Source organism: Mus pahari, chromosome 6 (genome assembly GCF_900095145.1).
Source record: "Mus pahari chromosome 6, PAHARI_EIJ_v1.1, whole genome shotgun sequence".
Classification (NCBI taxonomy): domain Eukaryota; kingdom Metazoa; phylum Chordata; class Mammalia; order Rodentia; family Muridae; genus Mus; species Mus pahari.
The window spans coordinates 53,516,548-53,534,893 of record NC_034595.1 but is presented as its reverse complement, the minus strand read 5'-3'; the positions used below and the strand labels follow the sequence as shown (position 1 = coordinate 53,534,893).

Sequence of the window (18,346 nt, the reverse complement as noted above, 5' to 3'; positions counted from 1 at the left end):
CAGCTTAGTGAAACCCAACCACAAGACACTGGGAGGAAAATCCATAAAGTCTGTCATAATTAAGTGGCTTAAAGCTAACGATAAAGGGAGGAGGGGGAACACCCGAAGAAGCAGAGGAAGGAAAGCCTTGTGCTTACAGAGAGCGACAAAGATAAATATGTGAACAGACTTCTTGTGCGATACAATGAATGGAAGCAGGAAGACTGTGGAACAATGTCTTTAAAGGACTGGCATGTGTGCATGAGGGTGAGGGGCTGTCAAATAAGACCTGCCAAAGAAGTAAAAACACTTTTCAGAACTGACCATGAAAGAATGGCTTTAAGCCCAGGAAAAGTTAAAAGTGCACATGGCTGAAGGGCACACACCACAGGAACTGTTAAAGAAACCAAACAAGAAGGAACCAGATGGAAACACGAACCATCAAGGAATGAAGGAAGCCAGACCTGGTAGCAACGCCATTAAACATATACTTTTTTCTCATTTAAGAAATTTCTTTAAATGACAATGGGCTCTTTCAATGGGTATAAAATAGTAAGGCGTGGAGTCTGTAGCGTATGTTAATGGAAAATGATGGGTGCCTGGGAGGGACTCATGCTGTTGTGAGGTTGTCCATCACGAGTGTGGGATGGGCAAATACTTCCAAGACAATGACAGAAACAGCAGGCTATCATTTGGAACAGGAAACTTACTCATCTTGATGTTAATGAGTTCCTATTCTTCTTCATTTTTTCCTCTCTTCCTACCAGCATATTTAGAAGAACACACACGGATAGTCTCTCATTGTGGGTTGTGCAATCAGAGAGTGATGACGATAGCTAATACATCTTATTAGAGTCTTCAGATGATCATCCATCTGAATGTCCTCTTCTCAGAGCCTGATTTTACAGATTAGAACACTGGGATCCAAGCTAAAATAGAGTCAGGGTACAAACCCACAGTTTTCAGGCCCAGAGTCCGTATCCTGAACTACGGCATGGTGTCCTGTCTGCTTGTATTTTGGGTTTTGTTTAGTTTGGTTTTGGTTTTCTGGGGATTTTTGCCTGCTGTATTATTGAAGTTATAATGTCCGTGGATGTGCTCTCCATCTCAAAAGTTAGAAGCTTAGGAACCATATCTGCTTCCAAGAAGCCTCAGTAAGTTTACCATGCTGGGACAAGCAGAAGGTAAGTAATACAGTTTGCATTATAACTCATTCCACTTCTCTGGGGCATCAAGCCTCCACAGGACCAAGTACCTCCCCTCCCACTGGTGCCAGATGCGGTAGTCCTCTGCTACATATGCACCTGGAGCCATGGCTCCTTCCATGTATACTCTCTGGTTGGTGGCTTAGACTCTGTGAGCTCTGAGGAGTCAAGTTAGTTGACACTGTTGTTTTCCTATAGGGTTGCAATCCCCTTCAGCTGCTTAAGCTCTTCCCCTAACTCTTCTATGTGGTCCCCAGGCTCAGTCCAATGGTTGGCTTGGAGTATCTGCATTTGTCTTCGTCAGGTGCTGGCAGAAGCTCTCAGAGGACAGCCATACCAGGCTCCTGTTGTCAAGCACACCTTGGCATCAGCAATAGTGTCGGGATTTGGTATCTGCAGATGGAATGGATTGCACAGTGGGGCAACCTTTGAATGGCCTTTCCTTTAGCCTCTGCTCCATTTTTTATCTCTGCATTTTTTTTCAGATAGGAACAATTCTAGATTAAAAGTTTTGAGATGGGTGGATGTTGCCATTTCTCCACTGGGTCATGGGCCATGTCTATCTACTAGAGGTAAGATCTATCTATCTTCAGGTTCAATCTCCCTGCTGTTGGGTATTTTAGCTAATCCCCAGTGGGTCCTGGGAGCCTCTTGCATCCCTGGTTTTGGGACTTTCTAGTGATTTCTCAAGTCCCTCTCCCCCAACTGCTACTTATTTCTATTAGTCCCTCTGGACTTCTCTTGGGTCCCAAAAGTTTAGGTATGTCATGCCTTCATGCCTTCATTTTTGTTAAATTCTAGAAATTCTTTAATTTCTTTCTTTATTTCTCCCCTGACCAAGCTATCATTGAATAGAGAGTTGCTCCATTTCCATGAGTTAAGTGGTTTTCTGTTGTTTTTATTGTTATTGAATACCAGCCTTATATCTGTTGAGGCTTTTTTTTTTTCATGTCTGATTATATGGTCAGTTTTGAGAATGTACCATGGGGTACTGAGAAAAAGGTATATTCTTTTGTTTTAAGGTGAAATGTTCTGTAGATTTCTGTTAAATCCATTTGGTTTATAACTTCTGTTAGTTTCACTGTGTCTCTGTTATTTTCTGTTTCCATGATCTTTCTATTGGTGAGAGTTGGGTGTTTAAGTCTCCCACTATTATTGTGTGAGGATCAACGTGCGTTTTGAACTTTAGTAATGTTCCTTTTGCAAATGTGGGTGCCCTTGCATTTGAGGCATAGATGTTTAGTATTGAGAGTCCATCTGGGTGGATTTTTTTCTTTGATGAGTATAAGGTGACCTTCCCTATCCCTGGGTATGGGAGGGAGTCTGGAGTGCCTGCTCTGCTCTGGGCCCAGTTCACCAATATTCTTCTTTGAAGGACTGAATAAGCTATCAGTTGGAAGTCCCTCCTTTATCTCCCCTCTAGTGGACCTACAAACCTACTCAGACCTTGGTGTATAGGGCTCAATGAGACTCAGAAAATGCACCTCACAAGTCCAGGAAAGCCCAAACTGACAAGATTCACAGATCCTCAGCCAAAGCTATAGACTCAGTAAACAATAGCCTAGAGAATCAATGCCCTATCTGGTGAACTGCCTGCAAGTCATGCAGAGAGCTCCAGGCTTGCAGCTTCCTGCTGGAGTGAGCTTCTCTGTGAGTTGTTCATGATCCTATGGCCTATAATCCTGTAAGTCTCCCCAAGAAACTCACAGCTTGGCCAAATTGTACATTGGTAGAATTGTTGCGTTGTTGTGATGTGTGTGTGTGTGTGTGTGTGTGTGTGTGATATGTCTCCTCCTCGGGAAAAGTCTCATACAACACAACTCCCCACTCTTCTGCTTCATTGGAAAAACTGACTTGCCAAACATACATATTTCTATTAATTCTTTGAGAGTTTCATATTCTGTATTGTGTTCACACTTCAGTCCTCCCTGTGATCCCCTCTGACATCCACCCCCCACTTTTCCAACCCTCCCAATTTCATGTCCTCTTCTTAAAAAAACAAAACAAAGCAAACAAAAAAAACCCCCACATAATCTAATTCTGCTGACCATGTGTACTCCTTGGTGGGGGATTAGCCACTGGCCTATGGTTAACCTACTAGTGTCTACACCCTCCAAAAGAATCTCTCTGTCTCTTATTAAATGACTTGGTTTCCCCATCAGTGTGCTCTACTAGTGCTCTTCCACCTTTCCTAGCTGATGTTATTGGTGTTCAGGGTTCTCTCTGGTATTTTTGGTTTCTTTCTCCTATCGGTGGTAGGATAATTTCCATTTTTTTATTAGAACATGCTTAAATAGTTCTTACATGTTAAATTGCCTCCTCCAGGTGTCTCTCCATCCCACTCTCTTCATAGTGCTCCCCCCACCCCGTGCTTAGCCTCTTAACCTCTGCTTACCTCTTTACTCTCTGAGAATTCACTACTGAGCCATCACTTGACTGAAAATGCTGTCTTGTTACCAGAGATCCTTAGGGAGATTTCCCTTCCTCTGTTATGCACTCAGGTATACCATTGTGATCAATTTCTTTCTTAAAGTAGTCATCTTTCAATGAGGGTGCACACCTATAATTCCAGCATGTGGGAGGCAGAGGCAGGAGGATCTCTGTGTTCAGGGCCAACGTGGTCTACAGAGTGAGTTTCAGGCTATCCAGTCTCCTCAGACACAAAGTTTTCCTGTAAAATTCTCAGGAGTATGGCTTCTCTCTCTTTTGAAGGCATATCTCTTTGTATTAAACATTACATTATATATTACAGAGTACCTCAAAGATTAGTCCTGTCTCTTATGCTTTCTTTCACTATACTGTCTCTCCCTAGAATATCACCCTAGGATGCTTTGTAACATTACAAGAAGTGCTACAGACAGGCACACATGAAACACAGTAGTGGAACACACACCTTTTTTTATAGTAGAGGAAATCCGAGAATCTCATTCGACATAAGCGTTATTTCATAGGTAAAAAACCCCAGCAGACTTCAATGTATTATTTGTTCACAAAAATACCAGTAAAACTCATTGGTCAGTCTTATCCCCTAACCCTTTCCCCAATTATACACTCCTTCACTTGTATGGCCAATAATGTGTGTGTGTGTGTGTGTGTGTGTGTGTGTGTGTGTATTGTTGCAAACACATGTATGATAAATTTTAGACTGGAATTCTTTGTGTTCAGACTGCCATCTTCAGTTACCTCATCCACATGACCCACTCCTTGTAACAAACAGCCCTCCTCACCAAAACATCACCACATGCCTTCCAGCAAAATGGAACTTCCCTTGTATTTCTTGTTTCTGAGAAAGACTTACCACTTTTCCATTAAGTCCAAAAACCTGACATTTATTCTCAAGTCTTTTCCTCCTTGACTTAGCCCAGTCCCAAGACTTGTAAATGCGGTTTCTACATAACTCCCTATGCATTCATGTCTCTTTACCCCCACAGCCTCTTTCTAGTCTACCATTTCAGTTACCATTTTGTCATGGTTTGGTTATGGCTTATAATCTCATCTTCCACATTCTTTATTATCCTCTCCAAATGTGTCTACACACTATAATTAGGAGAGTTTTTCCAAATGAAAGTGTGGTTATAATACTTTTCTACTTAGCAATGTTGATGGAGTCCCACTGTGTTTAAAGAATAACAAAAGTCTTATCATGGGTCACACGAGATTGATCGGTGATACCTCACAGAGCAACACTGCTTTACGGCTTGCTCTACACGGTGAGTCACACGGGCCTTCTTTCTCTTCATCCTTGGAGCAATGCTGCCTTCCACTACAGGACTTTAGCTCTCAGTTGTTTTTGTAGCCATAAAATGTTTCTATTCCCCTTTTCATACCGGTTGGCCAAGGTTGCTTCTCCTTTAGAGAATTAGTGTCAGAACCTAAGAACTTAACTTTTAAAAGTGGTATTAGCATTTGTCTCCTCAATGGCATCGGTATCTAATGATGGAGGCCAGAAGAGAGCTTCAGATTCTCAAGAACTGGAGTTACTGATGGTTGTGAGCTTCCATGTAGGTGTAGGAATTGAATCTGGGTCCTTAATATGAGCAAGAATTGTGCTAAACTGCTGAGCAATCTCTCTGGTCCCTTCTCATACTAATGCAAAACCTGCATATGACTTCCTAGGAGGAATGCTCTCTGAGCATGGGCTCCCGAGCCCTAAAGAGTTAGGTGCTTTCACATAGTCCTCTACTTTTGCACTTCTTGTACTGTCACTCTTTTTTTTGGCTTGTACATCTATTTTTTCCACATCTTCCAGTGCATGAGATGCACAAGAGGCCATGTTAGAGGCCTGTTTGGACTCAGAAAACCGTACTCCAAAATGAAGGCCTGAGAAACAAGCTTCCTATCTGAGCTTGTTCACCACCTCATTCTCTGGGTGCCTCTTCCTATTCCAGGCATCTCAGAAACTGGAATTCCTATTGCCATGGTGGGCCACAAAAACCAGAATACCTTTTCCTAAAGCCAGCCATAAAAAGTAAATATGTCACTCTGACTTCCTATATCACACTATGGCAATCTATAAAAACATTCTTTGGTCTACTTTGCTTGATTGTAGGGTAGAAGACTCTACTCCAGATAGGGACCTAGACTCAGAAAAGAGGAATCACCCAGACAGGCGAAAGAAGAACCCTAGCAGTCTGGGCTTCTTCTGATCAGTTATTATTAACTTATACCATTGGTGAGATGGTGATAGATATGACCTCTCATAGTGGGCAAGAAATAGCTCATCCCCATTTCTGCCTTTGTAGACTAACTCTATGTTCCTTGATATAGTCTATCAATGATCCTATTATATTCTATAACAGCTGATGAAGATGCATGAGAACTGGTAGAGATGTTCTTCAATACCCCTTCCCTGCTGTATTGTAACTTCCATGAAACTACATACTTGATCGAAGAGGACAGTTTCCTCAGTACAATGGAGCTAAGGCCTTACCTAAGAATGTGTTTACCTGTTAGATGAGCTAAACAGAGCAAAAAGTGGAGAGCCCCTCTGTTGTATAAGTGATTTCATGTCTACAGACACATGATTTCCCATATATGAAAAGGATTTGCCAATATTTTTTTTAAATTATAATTAGGGATCTTTGAGAATGAGAAAGAATACAATATAAACTATAACCCTATGAGTGTTTAATAGGCAAACACTACCCCACCCTCCAAAGCCAAGCAATAGAGATCACCAAGCATGACATCAGCCACATGACACGTTCTGAACAGATTATGAACATGTCTTTTGGGAGGGAGGTAACTAACAGAAGTTCGCATGCAATATGGTCTCTTATCTGTTAGTTAGGTTAGTGCATAGCACCAAGGAGTGAGCGCTCTGGATATGGTATAACTGCATTTCAGTAAAGTATTTCCTAATATGTTGTTGGCCAGATCAGTTCAGTGATGGTGACCCTGGTTTAACTTACATTCCCCTCAATTCTCTTGCCAATGGAGCATTGCTTCAGAGAGCAGTGCTGATCTGGAAGATAGAGGTAACAACTCCATTCCTTGTCCTGTCATGATCATCAATGTATATAAAAATATTAACTGAATTGTCAAAGATAAAGCTGGCAAGGGCTAAGGAGGGTGTGGTATCCGAATTAGCAGAATCACAATCCAAAATAATTTTTAGGCTAAAATAAATAAGAGGTTTTGGTATGAAGATGCTTTTCTATGTATGTTATCTTATTTAGCCATGACAATATGCCATTAATATTAGTTTTATTTACTGCATGCTTGGAATATGTCAGAAGCTTTGCTAAAATAGCCTGTCATTCTAAATAGTCTTTTACTATAGATTGCAATGGATCCCTTTTATAGAAAAGAAAACTGAAGATCCACCAGATGAGGACCTTTCCTAAGCTAGCAAAGTTGGTGCTAGAGCAAGAATTTATGCTGGATTTTTAGATGAAATGTATCAGGGAAGTATACATTTTGCAACAAGGTTCAGAAACTCAGTTGTATAAGGGTAGAGAAGGTTTAGTTCATGGGACAAGGTGTGGAAAGCTTTGGTTGTCTGTGTCTCCTTGGGGATCACCCAGAAGAGTCAACGAGGTCTCCCAAATGAGCACAGTCTCTGCCATGAGACACTGCTAGCAACAAAGATGGCCAAGAGTCACACTACACATTTTTGGGTCTGGAACTCTCATCCTGTCTGTGTAGATAAGCCCAGGATGACTTGATCAGAATTGCCAAGGTAAGTCACATGAAAAATGGTTGCAAAAGCTACCGCATAGAAAGCATGTCACCTCTCCTTACTTGAAATTGACATTCACTCCTGCACACAGCGAATCAGACATCTTTCTATCATTTGATTCTCTTGGTAGTCACATAACAAAGACATTATTAACTCTTGTTTTACTGATGAGGATACTGAGGCACAAGGTTCTAGAGCAGTTCCCAAAGACTTAGGCCAACATTGAGAGTCTGGCTCTTATTTTCAGCTTGAACACAAAATTGGAATAGGACTTACATACTGTGATGGTTCATTTTACTTGTCAACTTGATGCATGTAAAATCTCCTGGGAAGAGAACCTCAGTGAAAGATTGTTTAGATCAGGTTGGCCTGTATACATGTCTTGCTTATGTTAATTGATATGAAGACTCAGTCTTAAAGTGGATGTGACCAGTCCTTCGGTTTGGATCCCGAACAATATGAAAAGAGGGACATGAATGGAGCACAAGTATACATGCATGCATTTTATTTCTGCTCTTTTTTTTTATATTGTATATATTTTAAACTTACATTTCAAATGTTATTCCCCTACTGTTTCCCCCCACACACACAAGCCCCCTATTCCCTCCTCCCTCCTCATGCCTCTATGAGGGTGCTCCCTGATCTTCTACCCACTCCTGCCTCAGCAGCCTAGTGTTCCCCTAAATTTGGGGAACAGAGCTAAGCAGAGAATTCTCAATTAAGGAAACTTGAATGGCTGAGAAGCACCTAAAGAAATGTTCAACATCCTTAGTCATCAGGGAAGTGCAAATCAAAACGACCTTGAGATTCTACCTCACACCAGTCAGAATGGGTAAGATAAAAAAACTCAAGTGATAGCAGATGCTGGCGAGGATGTGGAGAAAGAGGAGCACTCCTCCACTGGTGGTGGGATTGCAAGCTGGTACAACTACTCTGGAAATCAGTATGGCAGTTCCTCAGAAAATTGGACATAGCACTACCTAAGGACCCAGCTATACCACTATTGGGCATAAAGATGCTCCAACATGTAATAAGGACATGTGATCCACTATGTTCATAGAAGCCATATTTATAATACCCAGAAGCTGGAAACAACTCAGATGTCCTTCAACAGAGGAATGGATACAGAAAATGTGGTGTATTTGCACAATGGAGTACTACTCAGCTATTAAAAACAATGACTTCATGAAATCTGCAGGCAAATGGATAGATCTAGAAAATATTGTTCTGAGTGAGGTAACTCAGTCACAAAAGAACACAAATGGTATGTACTCACTAATAAGTGGATAGTAGGCAAAAAGCATAGAATACCCATAATACAATTCATGGACCACATGAAGCTCAAGAGGAAGGAAGACCAAAGAGTGGATGCTTCAGTCCTACTTAGAAGGGGAACAAAATAATTAAGGGAAGTAGAGGGTGGGAGGGACTTGGGAGGAAGAGAAGAGGGGGGAGGGGAAAAGAGGGGAAGAATCAGATATGGGAGGAAATGTACAGAGGGTCAGGAAGTTGAACAGAGGTGTGTAGCAATGCAGGATGGGGACCTCAGGGTAGCAACCAGAAAGTCCCAGATGCCAGAAAAACAAGAGCCTCCCAGGACGCCACAGGGATGGCATTAGCTGAAATACCCCACAAAGGGGAGGGAGAACCTGTGGAGACCATATCCAGAAGTTAGGCATGGCCCCTTGGTTGAGGGATGGGGCTACCCACCCATCTCCAAAATTTCATCCGAGAATTGATCCTGTCTAAAGGAAATACAGGGACAAAGAGCGGAGAAGAGACTGAACAAAAGGCCATCCAGAGACTGCCCCACCTGGGGATACATCCTACAGGCAAACACCAAACCCAGACACTATTGCTGATGCAATAGTGTCTTGCTGACAGGAGATTGATACAACTGCCTCCTGAGAGGCTCTGCCAGATCTTGACCAATACATTGGACTGAGGGCAGGGACCCCAATTGGAAAGTTAGGGCAAGGACTGTGGGAGCTAAAGGGACTTGCAACCTCATAGAAAGAACAACAGTATCAACCAACCAGACTCCTCAAAGCTTCTAGGGACTAAACCACCAACTAAAGAGTACCAGGGGGTACCCATGGCTCCAGCTGTGTATGTAGCAGAGGAATGACTGCCTTATCTGGCATCACTGGGAGGGAAGCCCCTAGGTCCGGTGGAGGCTTGACGACCCAGGATAGGGAGACCTGTGGATGTGACTAGCTATTTCAAGGTCTTTTCGTCCTGATTTCCCCATGGTAAAGACTGTAACTTGGAATTTGTGCCAATTAAACCCCTTCTTTTCCTCAGCTGTCTTTGTCAGAGTGCCTTATTGGCAGGAGCTATTAAACTAGGATACAAACATAATGGCTCATAGCTGTCTGTAACTCCAGTCCCAGACTACCTGATGCCTGCCCTCTTCTGGCCTCGGTGGGCACCAGATGTGCATCTACAGCACAGACATACATGCAGACAAAACATCCATACCCATAAAATTTAAATAAATAAGTTTTAAAACAAGCAGAAATTAAGTGAGAAGTCAGTGGGAAGAATAAAACTAAGAAAGGGCCAAACTCATTGCTGGAAAACCATCCCACAGAGCATGCCATGCTGAGGTCCTGGGGTCCACAGTGACTTCCAAAGGCTTCAGGCCTGCATACCTTGGAGACAGAACCAGTGGGCTCACTGCTCTTTCCCTACATTACTGTCACCTGGGGAGAATTAAAAGTCTGGTGTGTAGGCCTCTAGGGAAAAGCCACTTCAGGCAGGGCTCTGGAGGAGACTGGAACCCAAACAGCATTAAAAACGTGCACATTTTCAAGGCTAAGGACACTACAGTAGAAAACAGAACAGAGAACATTCTTAGGCATACTCATCAGCTATACTTTTTATATGACCTGTTTGAAACCAATTTCTTTTTGCCATTATATCAGATAATAATGTCCAGGCAGACACTGGATGGTGGGGAAGTCTTGGCTTGAACTAACAGGCAAGCTTTTGATTTTCTAAAGAAATTCAGCAATTTCCTCTTACCGAGGAACTCATCTAGAGCAGACTCTCTCCTGGCCACAGGCCACTTACTTCTCTGTGGCTAAGTTAGGAAGAGCTACTCACTGAGTCTGTGTCACCTCCTACGCATGCACACACGCACTTGGAGGGATGACTTATTTTAAAAATGATGACTTTAAGACTTGATAACATTTAAACAGTTCTTTCTAGAACAGCATCACCTACCAGCAAAGGCACAGACAGACAGATGGCTGGGGTGTCCACAAAGGCACAGACAGATGGCTGGGGTGTCCACGAACATTGTTATGTGCTCTGAAGGCTGTGGTCTAGGTGACTCTTTTAGACTTCAGACTCCTCATGTGCCAAATGAATCAACAGGTTTCTCTACATTGAGTTAATGTACTACGATTTGATTCTATGAGTCACTGTGGTAGCCTACACAGCCCAGCTAAAGATGCCTTTTATTTACCTAAGAGATTAAACTCTTAAGAATTCTAAAGAGCTAGAAGGAAATGGTTCAAGATGCACAAAGTGGTTTTGCTTGTTAGTCTTTGCCACCCTCCTTCCTGTACCGAGGAGCTGGGTGAATAATCTGCTGAGAAGAAAACAAAATGCTCTGAGCCAAGGGACTTTTTGGACACGGAGAATATGAAACTTCAGTTGTGATTTGGATGAGCAAAGTGGCTTGCTTTTTTGTGAAGTATGGTAAAGAGGAAGAAGAAGAAGAAAATACCACCAACAACCCTGCTTTAATATGTTAGAATTGACCACGAAATGAATGGGGCTACAATCTAATTTATTCATGCTTTTGTTTATTCAGCTCATATAAAAGTCTCTTAAGAACGCATTTGAGCACAATATATAATAGTAATAATATTATAACATACATTGTGAGAAACTTTTGAAAACAATATAACGTCCACCCGGAACAATGCAGTGTTACAGACGTACGAACCCATTGGTCATGCACATTTTGTGCCTTTTTTTTTTTTTTTTTTTTTTAACTATTGTCACAACGCTGAACTGAAGCATGACATGTATCTTACAAACTGAAACTGACACCAGGAAGAGGCCTGACAATTGTCATCAGAAGCTTCACATTGCGTCATTTACGACATCAGTTCACATTCTACAATAAAAATTCACATTGTCTTCTTGTTGCCTTTGATGAATTTGAACACGGCTCCACTGCTTATGAGCAGTATGGAGACTAGCTCTTCCAAGTCAGTAGTTTGGGCATACTCAGTATCATCTGTGATCAAATGTAGTGTTGTTTATTTATTTTTTTTTTTTTTAGAACAAAAGCCACAATTAGGGCAGAGCCCAGTGACAACCCAACTCATGCATCCGGAGACTTGGCTAGAACATGGGTGAAAAACAAAACAAAACAAACAAACAAACAAATGACATCCCAGTGCTCCTAGCCCCTACCAAACTATACAAAATAAAACTTCAGTATAAACCATTTAGTATCGAATATGATAATCCTGTTTGCAAAACCAGCTCATCAAAGGGTTGGGCAGAACTACGGTCTCAGACAAGGAAAGGGCAGACCCTTGGAACAACGGCCATTCCTGTCCTTAACTGCTGATGGGGCTTCGTGTCTCTCTTAAGCAATGTCTGGGATATATAACACATAATACAAAACATTACAAGAAAAGGTTGCAACTCTTAGGCAGAGTTTTCTACACAAATTTAACACCACCATTGGCAGGCAATGTTAGATATATAAATTAATAACTTACAAAACATTACACTATGTACATTATGTAATAAATACATGGTTATAAACAGGGGTAGAGGGAAGTGTTAGTGCAGTGGGGGGACCGTACAAGACAAAGATGGCAGCATTAAATTGAAAACAGTATGCTTGAGGAAGGGGGGAGGGGAAGGAAGGAGGGATAAAAGGTGCAGTGCAGCTCACAGTGGCCTGGAGGCTGGACGCAGTCAGACACACAGCCTTGTGTGACTGAGCACTCCACAGACTGGTGGCAAACATCAGCTTTTCCACAGACCTCCTGGTGTGTTGAGCATGAGTTTAAAGCAAAGCAGGCTAAGTTGCAGGGGCCACTACAGAGTCACATTGGACAAAGAGAAGGAAGTAGCCGGTGCCTAGAACTGCATCTGTCCTGTCTATTTGCAAAACTGGAGGAAAGCCAGAGATATTGCCCAAGAAAGAAGGGAAACTGCTTTCTTTCTTTTTCTTTTTTCCTTTTTTTTTTTTTTTTCCCAGAAAGAATCAAAAAAGTTTGTAGAAGTTGGTACTAAACTCTAGATATTCAACAGGCATTTCAAAGACACGAAAACATTTTACAAAAAAGGCACACAGGTTGGCAGACAACAGGGATGGGTGGTGAGATTTATAGATGAAGTTGTTAGTGACTTAAGTCACCTGTCAGGACAGCTTCCCAACACCTAGTGCAGAGCAATCTCTCAGCTTTGTGTCCTCTTTGTTTTCAAGCCATTTAGCCGTGGTGGGAACTGGCCTCTACTACCACGTACAGCTGCGGGTCTCCGCCAAGCTGGCAGGCAAGGCAAGGCAGCATGGAACTGCTATTTGCTTCACGGCCTGGCATTCTGGCTCCAAACTCAAGGAACTGGAAAGGCCAGGTGGCCTCTGTCCTGTGCAGGCCTTGGCCATGGTAGGTTGGCCCTATCACTCAGCGGGCATGCTCATCAAGGGTGGAATGTTCATCTCCACACAGAGGGAGGGAGATTATGTGTCGATCGGAGACTTGTCTTCTGATGCAATGTCTATGTCAGTCTCTTCCAGGGAATCCCTGTTCTCTGGATCGATCACACAAAGCGTCTTTGTGCTGCTGAAATAGCTGTGGCCTTCTCCCTCCTTTTCTGGTCCCTCAGAATCCTCTTCTTCAAGGGTCAGTTCAAACTGAAACTTCTCCATAAGACCTTGGCAGTCCCTGCTCCTCTCATCCAGTGGTGGGGAGGGGCTCTGGGGTATCATACTCTGATACCAGTTCCTGTTATCTTCTAGTGTATCCAGAATATCTTGAGCATCAGGCTGAACCAGGTCTGCCCAGGTCTCCCACAGTGGATGGACGATGTAGTCGATGAAACCAACCTGGAGAAAAAGAGGACCACACATCCGTTACTGCCTGGGCCCTTGAAAGCCAAGCATCCTGTCTTGGTTACTATCGAAAGAGAGAAGGAGACCCAAGGGGACCAACAGTAAGAGGTTTGTTTATTTGATCGCTTGCTATATGGTAGGCCCTGGACCGTATACAGCATGTGCAAACACTTCTCAATCCTGCAAAGTATTGTTGCCTGCTGTCTACAAAGGAAGAAACTGAGAACCATGGAGACCAAACATGGTACAGAGGTTAGCTTGGAAGTGGTAGACGTGGGCCTTAGTCTCCACTTCATCTGGCTCCAAGGCCTGTGTTCATCTCACGTCAACAGTCTTTCCTTTCACATCTGCCAGCAAGGGCTGGATGTAACTGGGAATAACTTTGTCACTGCTTGGATTCTGTGAGTCATTCTCTGAACGAAGCCCCAAGTCTGAAGTGTTCTGATTCAATATTCTCTCCCTGATAACTATTAAATATGTCACCGGGCCAAGATGCCAGGAGCTGGCCCTTCACTATTCTGGAACTTCTCAAGTCTTTACCTTGTAGAGGACTATTCAAATAAATACTAAAATACCTAAAAACAATTCAAAACTTAAGCAAACAAATATTTCCAGTGTGGATACTTCTGCTATTGTTTAGGATCCATAGTGCATGCAGTCTTTTCCATCAGGAGAAAGAAGGAAAATTAAAAACAATTTAGCATTTCCTTTTGCTTGTGTGCAAGAGCATAAATCAAGGCTGTGACTCTGTTGTGGTTTACACAGGGGCTATGTATCCTGCAGGAGCTAGCTAAGTGGCCTTAAACTGACCTCCTCACTGTCAGACAAACAGGAAACCTTGGGGACTGGGGCAGGTAAAGAGAATAGGCAGCAGTGAGTGAGGGAGTGGAATTCCCGTCAGGATTGGGTGGGGTCGGAGGGAGAGATGCTGTGTTGAAATCAAATAGGGGAATGAGATAGGGTCTTTTGGGGACATTTTGTTTTATCTTTTCACTCTGCTGGAAACCTTTCTCTATCAGTATTCTGGTATATGGCCAGTCATTTAATATATCCAAATTATAAATACAAGAACTTTGGTCATATGTGAGATTCTGTCCTACCTCACTCCATATGTGTGTGTCCATGTGCATGTGTGTATGTGGTTATGTGTCTATATGTGTGTGTGTTTGTGTGTGTGTGTGTGTGTGTGTGTGTGTGTATGGGGTGTGTACCCATGCATGCACATATAATGACTTTTAATGGTTCTTTTCCAACTTAATGAGCGAGACTCATACTAAAGTCAGGGCAGTTGTGAGCTGCCCTAGTTACAGGAATTTGGCTGGATGATTCAGATATTACTTTGTTCCCACCCACTCAGTTTTTTCCTCTTATCTCTTTATATACGGTTTGCAGGATTTTAGAGACCATTTTAAAAGTGATTTCCAGGGACTAGAAAGAAGCCCACAGCAACAGACAAACATGCGTAACATAACACAGCACAGTCATTTAATGTCTCCACTTGCTTTGCTTTTAGTAAGAAACACTTCAGCCTTTCATGGAAGATCATTGCTAGTTGTTTATTCCCTAGGATGTGGGATGAGAAAACCCCAAATACTGAGAACTTATAATTAGAAGCGCTCTTTCCAGATCAAGCATATGATGTTCAGCCGAGCCCATGAATTAAACAGCAGTATGAATGAACACATCAGGACAACTGGGTCACTAAGAAGTTGACAAACTGGACCAAGAGGACAGCTGTTTATTTATTTGTTTGTTTGCTTGCTTGCTTTGCCTTACGCTGGGAAGATATTGTCGGCCACATTGCAAAGATGGGTCTTTTTCTCATCTGAAACGGTGATATCATGCTTGATTAAGGATTGAAACAGATGTGTGGGGAGCAAAGATAAGGAGTTGAACTCCTGGATGGAGAAGGGATGAGGAGATATCTAGGCAGGGGATGGAGGGTACAAGTGCTCATGTGTCCACCAAATCTGATGAGGTCTTAGATAACTGGAAACTTTGCTTAATACCTCACCTGAGAGACCATGCATGGAGAAAGCAAAGGAATGATGAATATGATGGAATTAAATGTATAGTTGCTTCTTTATCATTTACACACACACACACACACACACACACACACACACACACACACACACACTGGCTTAAAGAAAAGAACTATTGGTAGAGCTCATAAAAACATTGAAAAAACTGTCTCAGTGTAGATACCTGGGATTTTTCCACAGAAGCTGTGTGCTTATCACACATTGGGCTAATCTCCATTCCCCTCTCCCGTTCTTTGTCTCCCTGTTGGAAAAACTCCTCCATGATACGATCGGTCCATTGCCGATACAATTCCAAGGACTTGGTAGGGTTGCTCAGGTCTGCACAGTGTACCATATTGCGAAGAACCTGAAATGATCAAGTTTTGGGAAATCCCATAAAACTAAGCATCAATGCCACCAGAACATCTTATCCCTCTCTCTCACCAAGAACAGTTTCATTGAATATAATTACAATTCTACCATCAAAAGAGCAGTATTTCAATGGTGCTGGCCAGAGTTGGTTATTTACCACTAGAGCCTCAAAAAGGAAGTGTGTATATTTTCCTAGACTGACAGTTTTTGAGTTTAAAAACTGGAGGGAGTATTAGATGTCAAATTCTGTTAACATTTCTTTCCTTAGTTTGGAAAGAATGCAAAGAATGACCCAAAGTAGTTACTTCTAGATTTTTCCATGTGTGGAAAAAGAACAGTCAATGGCAATTTGTTTAGCAAAATCAGATCTAACAAAGTTGCAGTTGGTGGGATTTGTATTCAAATGTGAGTTTTGAGAACCAATATTCACATATACCTTATTATAAGTAGACACTGCAACTCAATTTTAGAACTAAGCAATTTAATGAATACAGTATTGTTTACTTCATAAATGAAACGATAAACTCTATTTTCTTAACTTGCTTTAAAAATATGCCCAAAGGTTAAGTAATAACCTAGGTCATACAGCTAACCAAATTTCTATTTTCGTTTTCTAAATACTGCTTGCTTTTGTTTAGTTTGGCTTCGTGTTAAACATCAGATACCTGTATCCGGTCAGTATAGTTGTCCAGGAGGAGAACACCGGAGCTTGTCACCTTCTTGGTTTCTACCATTGTTTTAAGGTCTGCCAGGAGGCTCATGTGTTTGGACATATCAGTTGCCAACACCTTGAGCAAAGACAGAATTAAAACTCTCAGTCAAGTCCGTCTATACAAGAAAATGGCAAATGTAGACGAGAGATGCAGGCTGTCATCTTACCATGTCAATCACCATTTTCCTGAGTGTCTGGCGTTGCTTCTTGGTTAAATTCTGAAAGATGTCGCAGTGTTCCTCTTGTAGCAATTTGAATCCCACAGCAAGGTGATGGTTTTCCAGCACAGATTCGTCATTATACATCAAAGCAAGTTCGGAATCTAATAAAGAAAAATGATGATCATAAAAATATAATAAAATTGTATAATGTAAACACTGGTATCACTTCAATGTGAAATTTGATCTAGCTTATTTTAAATTATTTCAAGAGTCATCATCCATAGGTCATTACATACTAGGGAAGCAGAGCAAAAAATGATTCCTGGAGAGATTACAATATGACTCTTCTCTTTCATGTGAGATGAAGAATTTAACATTAGATAAACTGTATTTTCATCTCAGCTTACAATTTCCTTTAAGTCCTGGTAAATTTTGTGTTTTGAAAAAGAATGAAATGAAAACACAGATGCGTTATCAGATGTATTAAGAATTTAAAACTATGCTCACTTTCATATACACTCCCCAACCTCTGACAATTGTGAGTTTAGATCTTCAAAAAAGATGATGCGTTGGCATAAAATTTTATTTTAACTCAATAATGTAGCTTTCGGAGGTTTCTATAAATATGCCAACCGAGCATGAACATTTTTTTAAAACAATGCTGATGTTAGATTTTCCTTTTTCTGGGTTTCTATACCAGAAACTGCAATGGCTAGGCACCCAAACTATAACTTCCCTCTGCTTTATCTATATTTTATCTGACACAGCTTTGTACCCAAGTGTATGGTCATCAATAAAACATATTTAATCTTAACTAAGTATAACAACCAACTGATGTAGTATGTGCCTACTATACAACAGTGTTCTCTCTCTCTCTCTCTCTCTCTCTCTCTCTCTCTCTCTCTCTCTCTCTCTCTCTCTCATAGGTCATAGCTTTCTCTGAAGTAATTTAAGCCCCCTTGTTCTGTTAACCTCCTAGCCAAGGGCACTGATTTACAAACATGCTTTGTATGTCTCAGTACTGTAAGTAGCTATATTTCCCTTGAAAAACAAACTATCAGTGTGTTAAATTGCCTAAACTAACCCATGCAAAGAGGCAGGTACCCAAAGTTTATGTTGTTGATGTTTTTAAAAGACAAGAACAAGATATTAAAATTGAAAGAAGAAAACCAGTGTTCCCCAAGCTTAGTATATGAAGATATTTTGAAGATTAAAGACAAGGCCAAACAACAGAAGGCCTCTTCTAGCAGGAAGCTTAGACAGTACTTTTAGAAAACTGCCAGCACTAGATGTCAATTATGATCAGGATGAGATAACCAATATTATCAAAAGAAACTGTACATAGAAATGGAGCATTAACTGAGACAATGAATGAATTCTGAATAGCGTGAAAATCAAATGGTTTGAGAATGATAAAGCCCTGGTACATCTTCAGATCCCGAGGCTGGTCAAACTAGGTCCTTCCCTTGCTTCTCCACTATCTGCAGTCAAAGCCGGGCAGTTGGAAGAAAATGTGTAGACCTTTAATGACACTCCCTCTTGAACTATAGGGACCTATTCCCAGTGTTCCTTGAGGAATGTTACTTCTAGGCTGGAATGCTCAGGCCTTGCATCTCTGCCC

General features: G+C 41.7%; 1 protein-coding gene across 5 annotated transcripts in view; it reads right to left on the bottom strand.

The window, feature by feature from the left end:
• Window positions 1–11,160: 11,160 nt before the first annotated feature.
• Pde4b (phosphodiesterase 4B) overlaps window positions 11,161–18,346 on the bottom strand; it is a 524,127-nt gene continuing 516,941 nt past the window's right edge. For all 5 annotated transcript variants that reach the window (XM_021199490.2, XM_021199491.2, XM_029540327.1 and 2 more), the window contains 4 exons: window positions 16,732–16,886; window positions 16,518–16,640; window positions 15,665–15,847; window positions 11,161–13,450 (listed from right to left, as the gene is read on the bottom strand). In XM_021199490.2, the coding sequence (XP_021055149.1) occupies window positions 13,085–13,450; window positions 15,665–15,847; window positions 16,518–16,640; window positions 16,732–16,886 (827 nt within the window). In that variant the 3' untranslated portion in view covers window positions 11,161–13,084. The remainder of the gene's footprint in view (window positions 13,451–15,664; window positions 15,848–16,517; window positions 16,641–16,731; window positions 16,887–18,346) is intronic.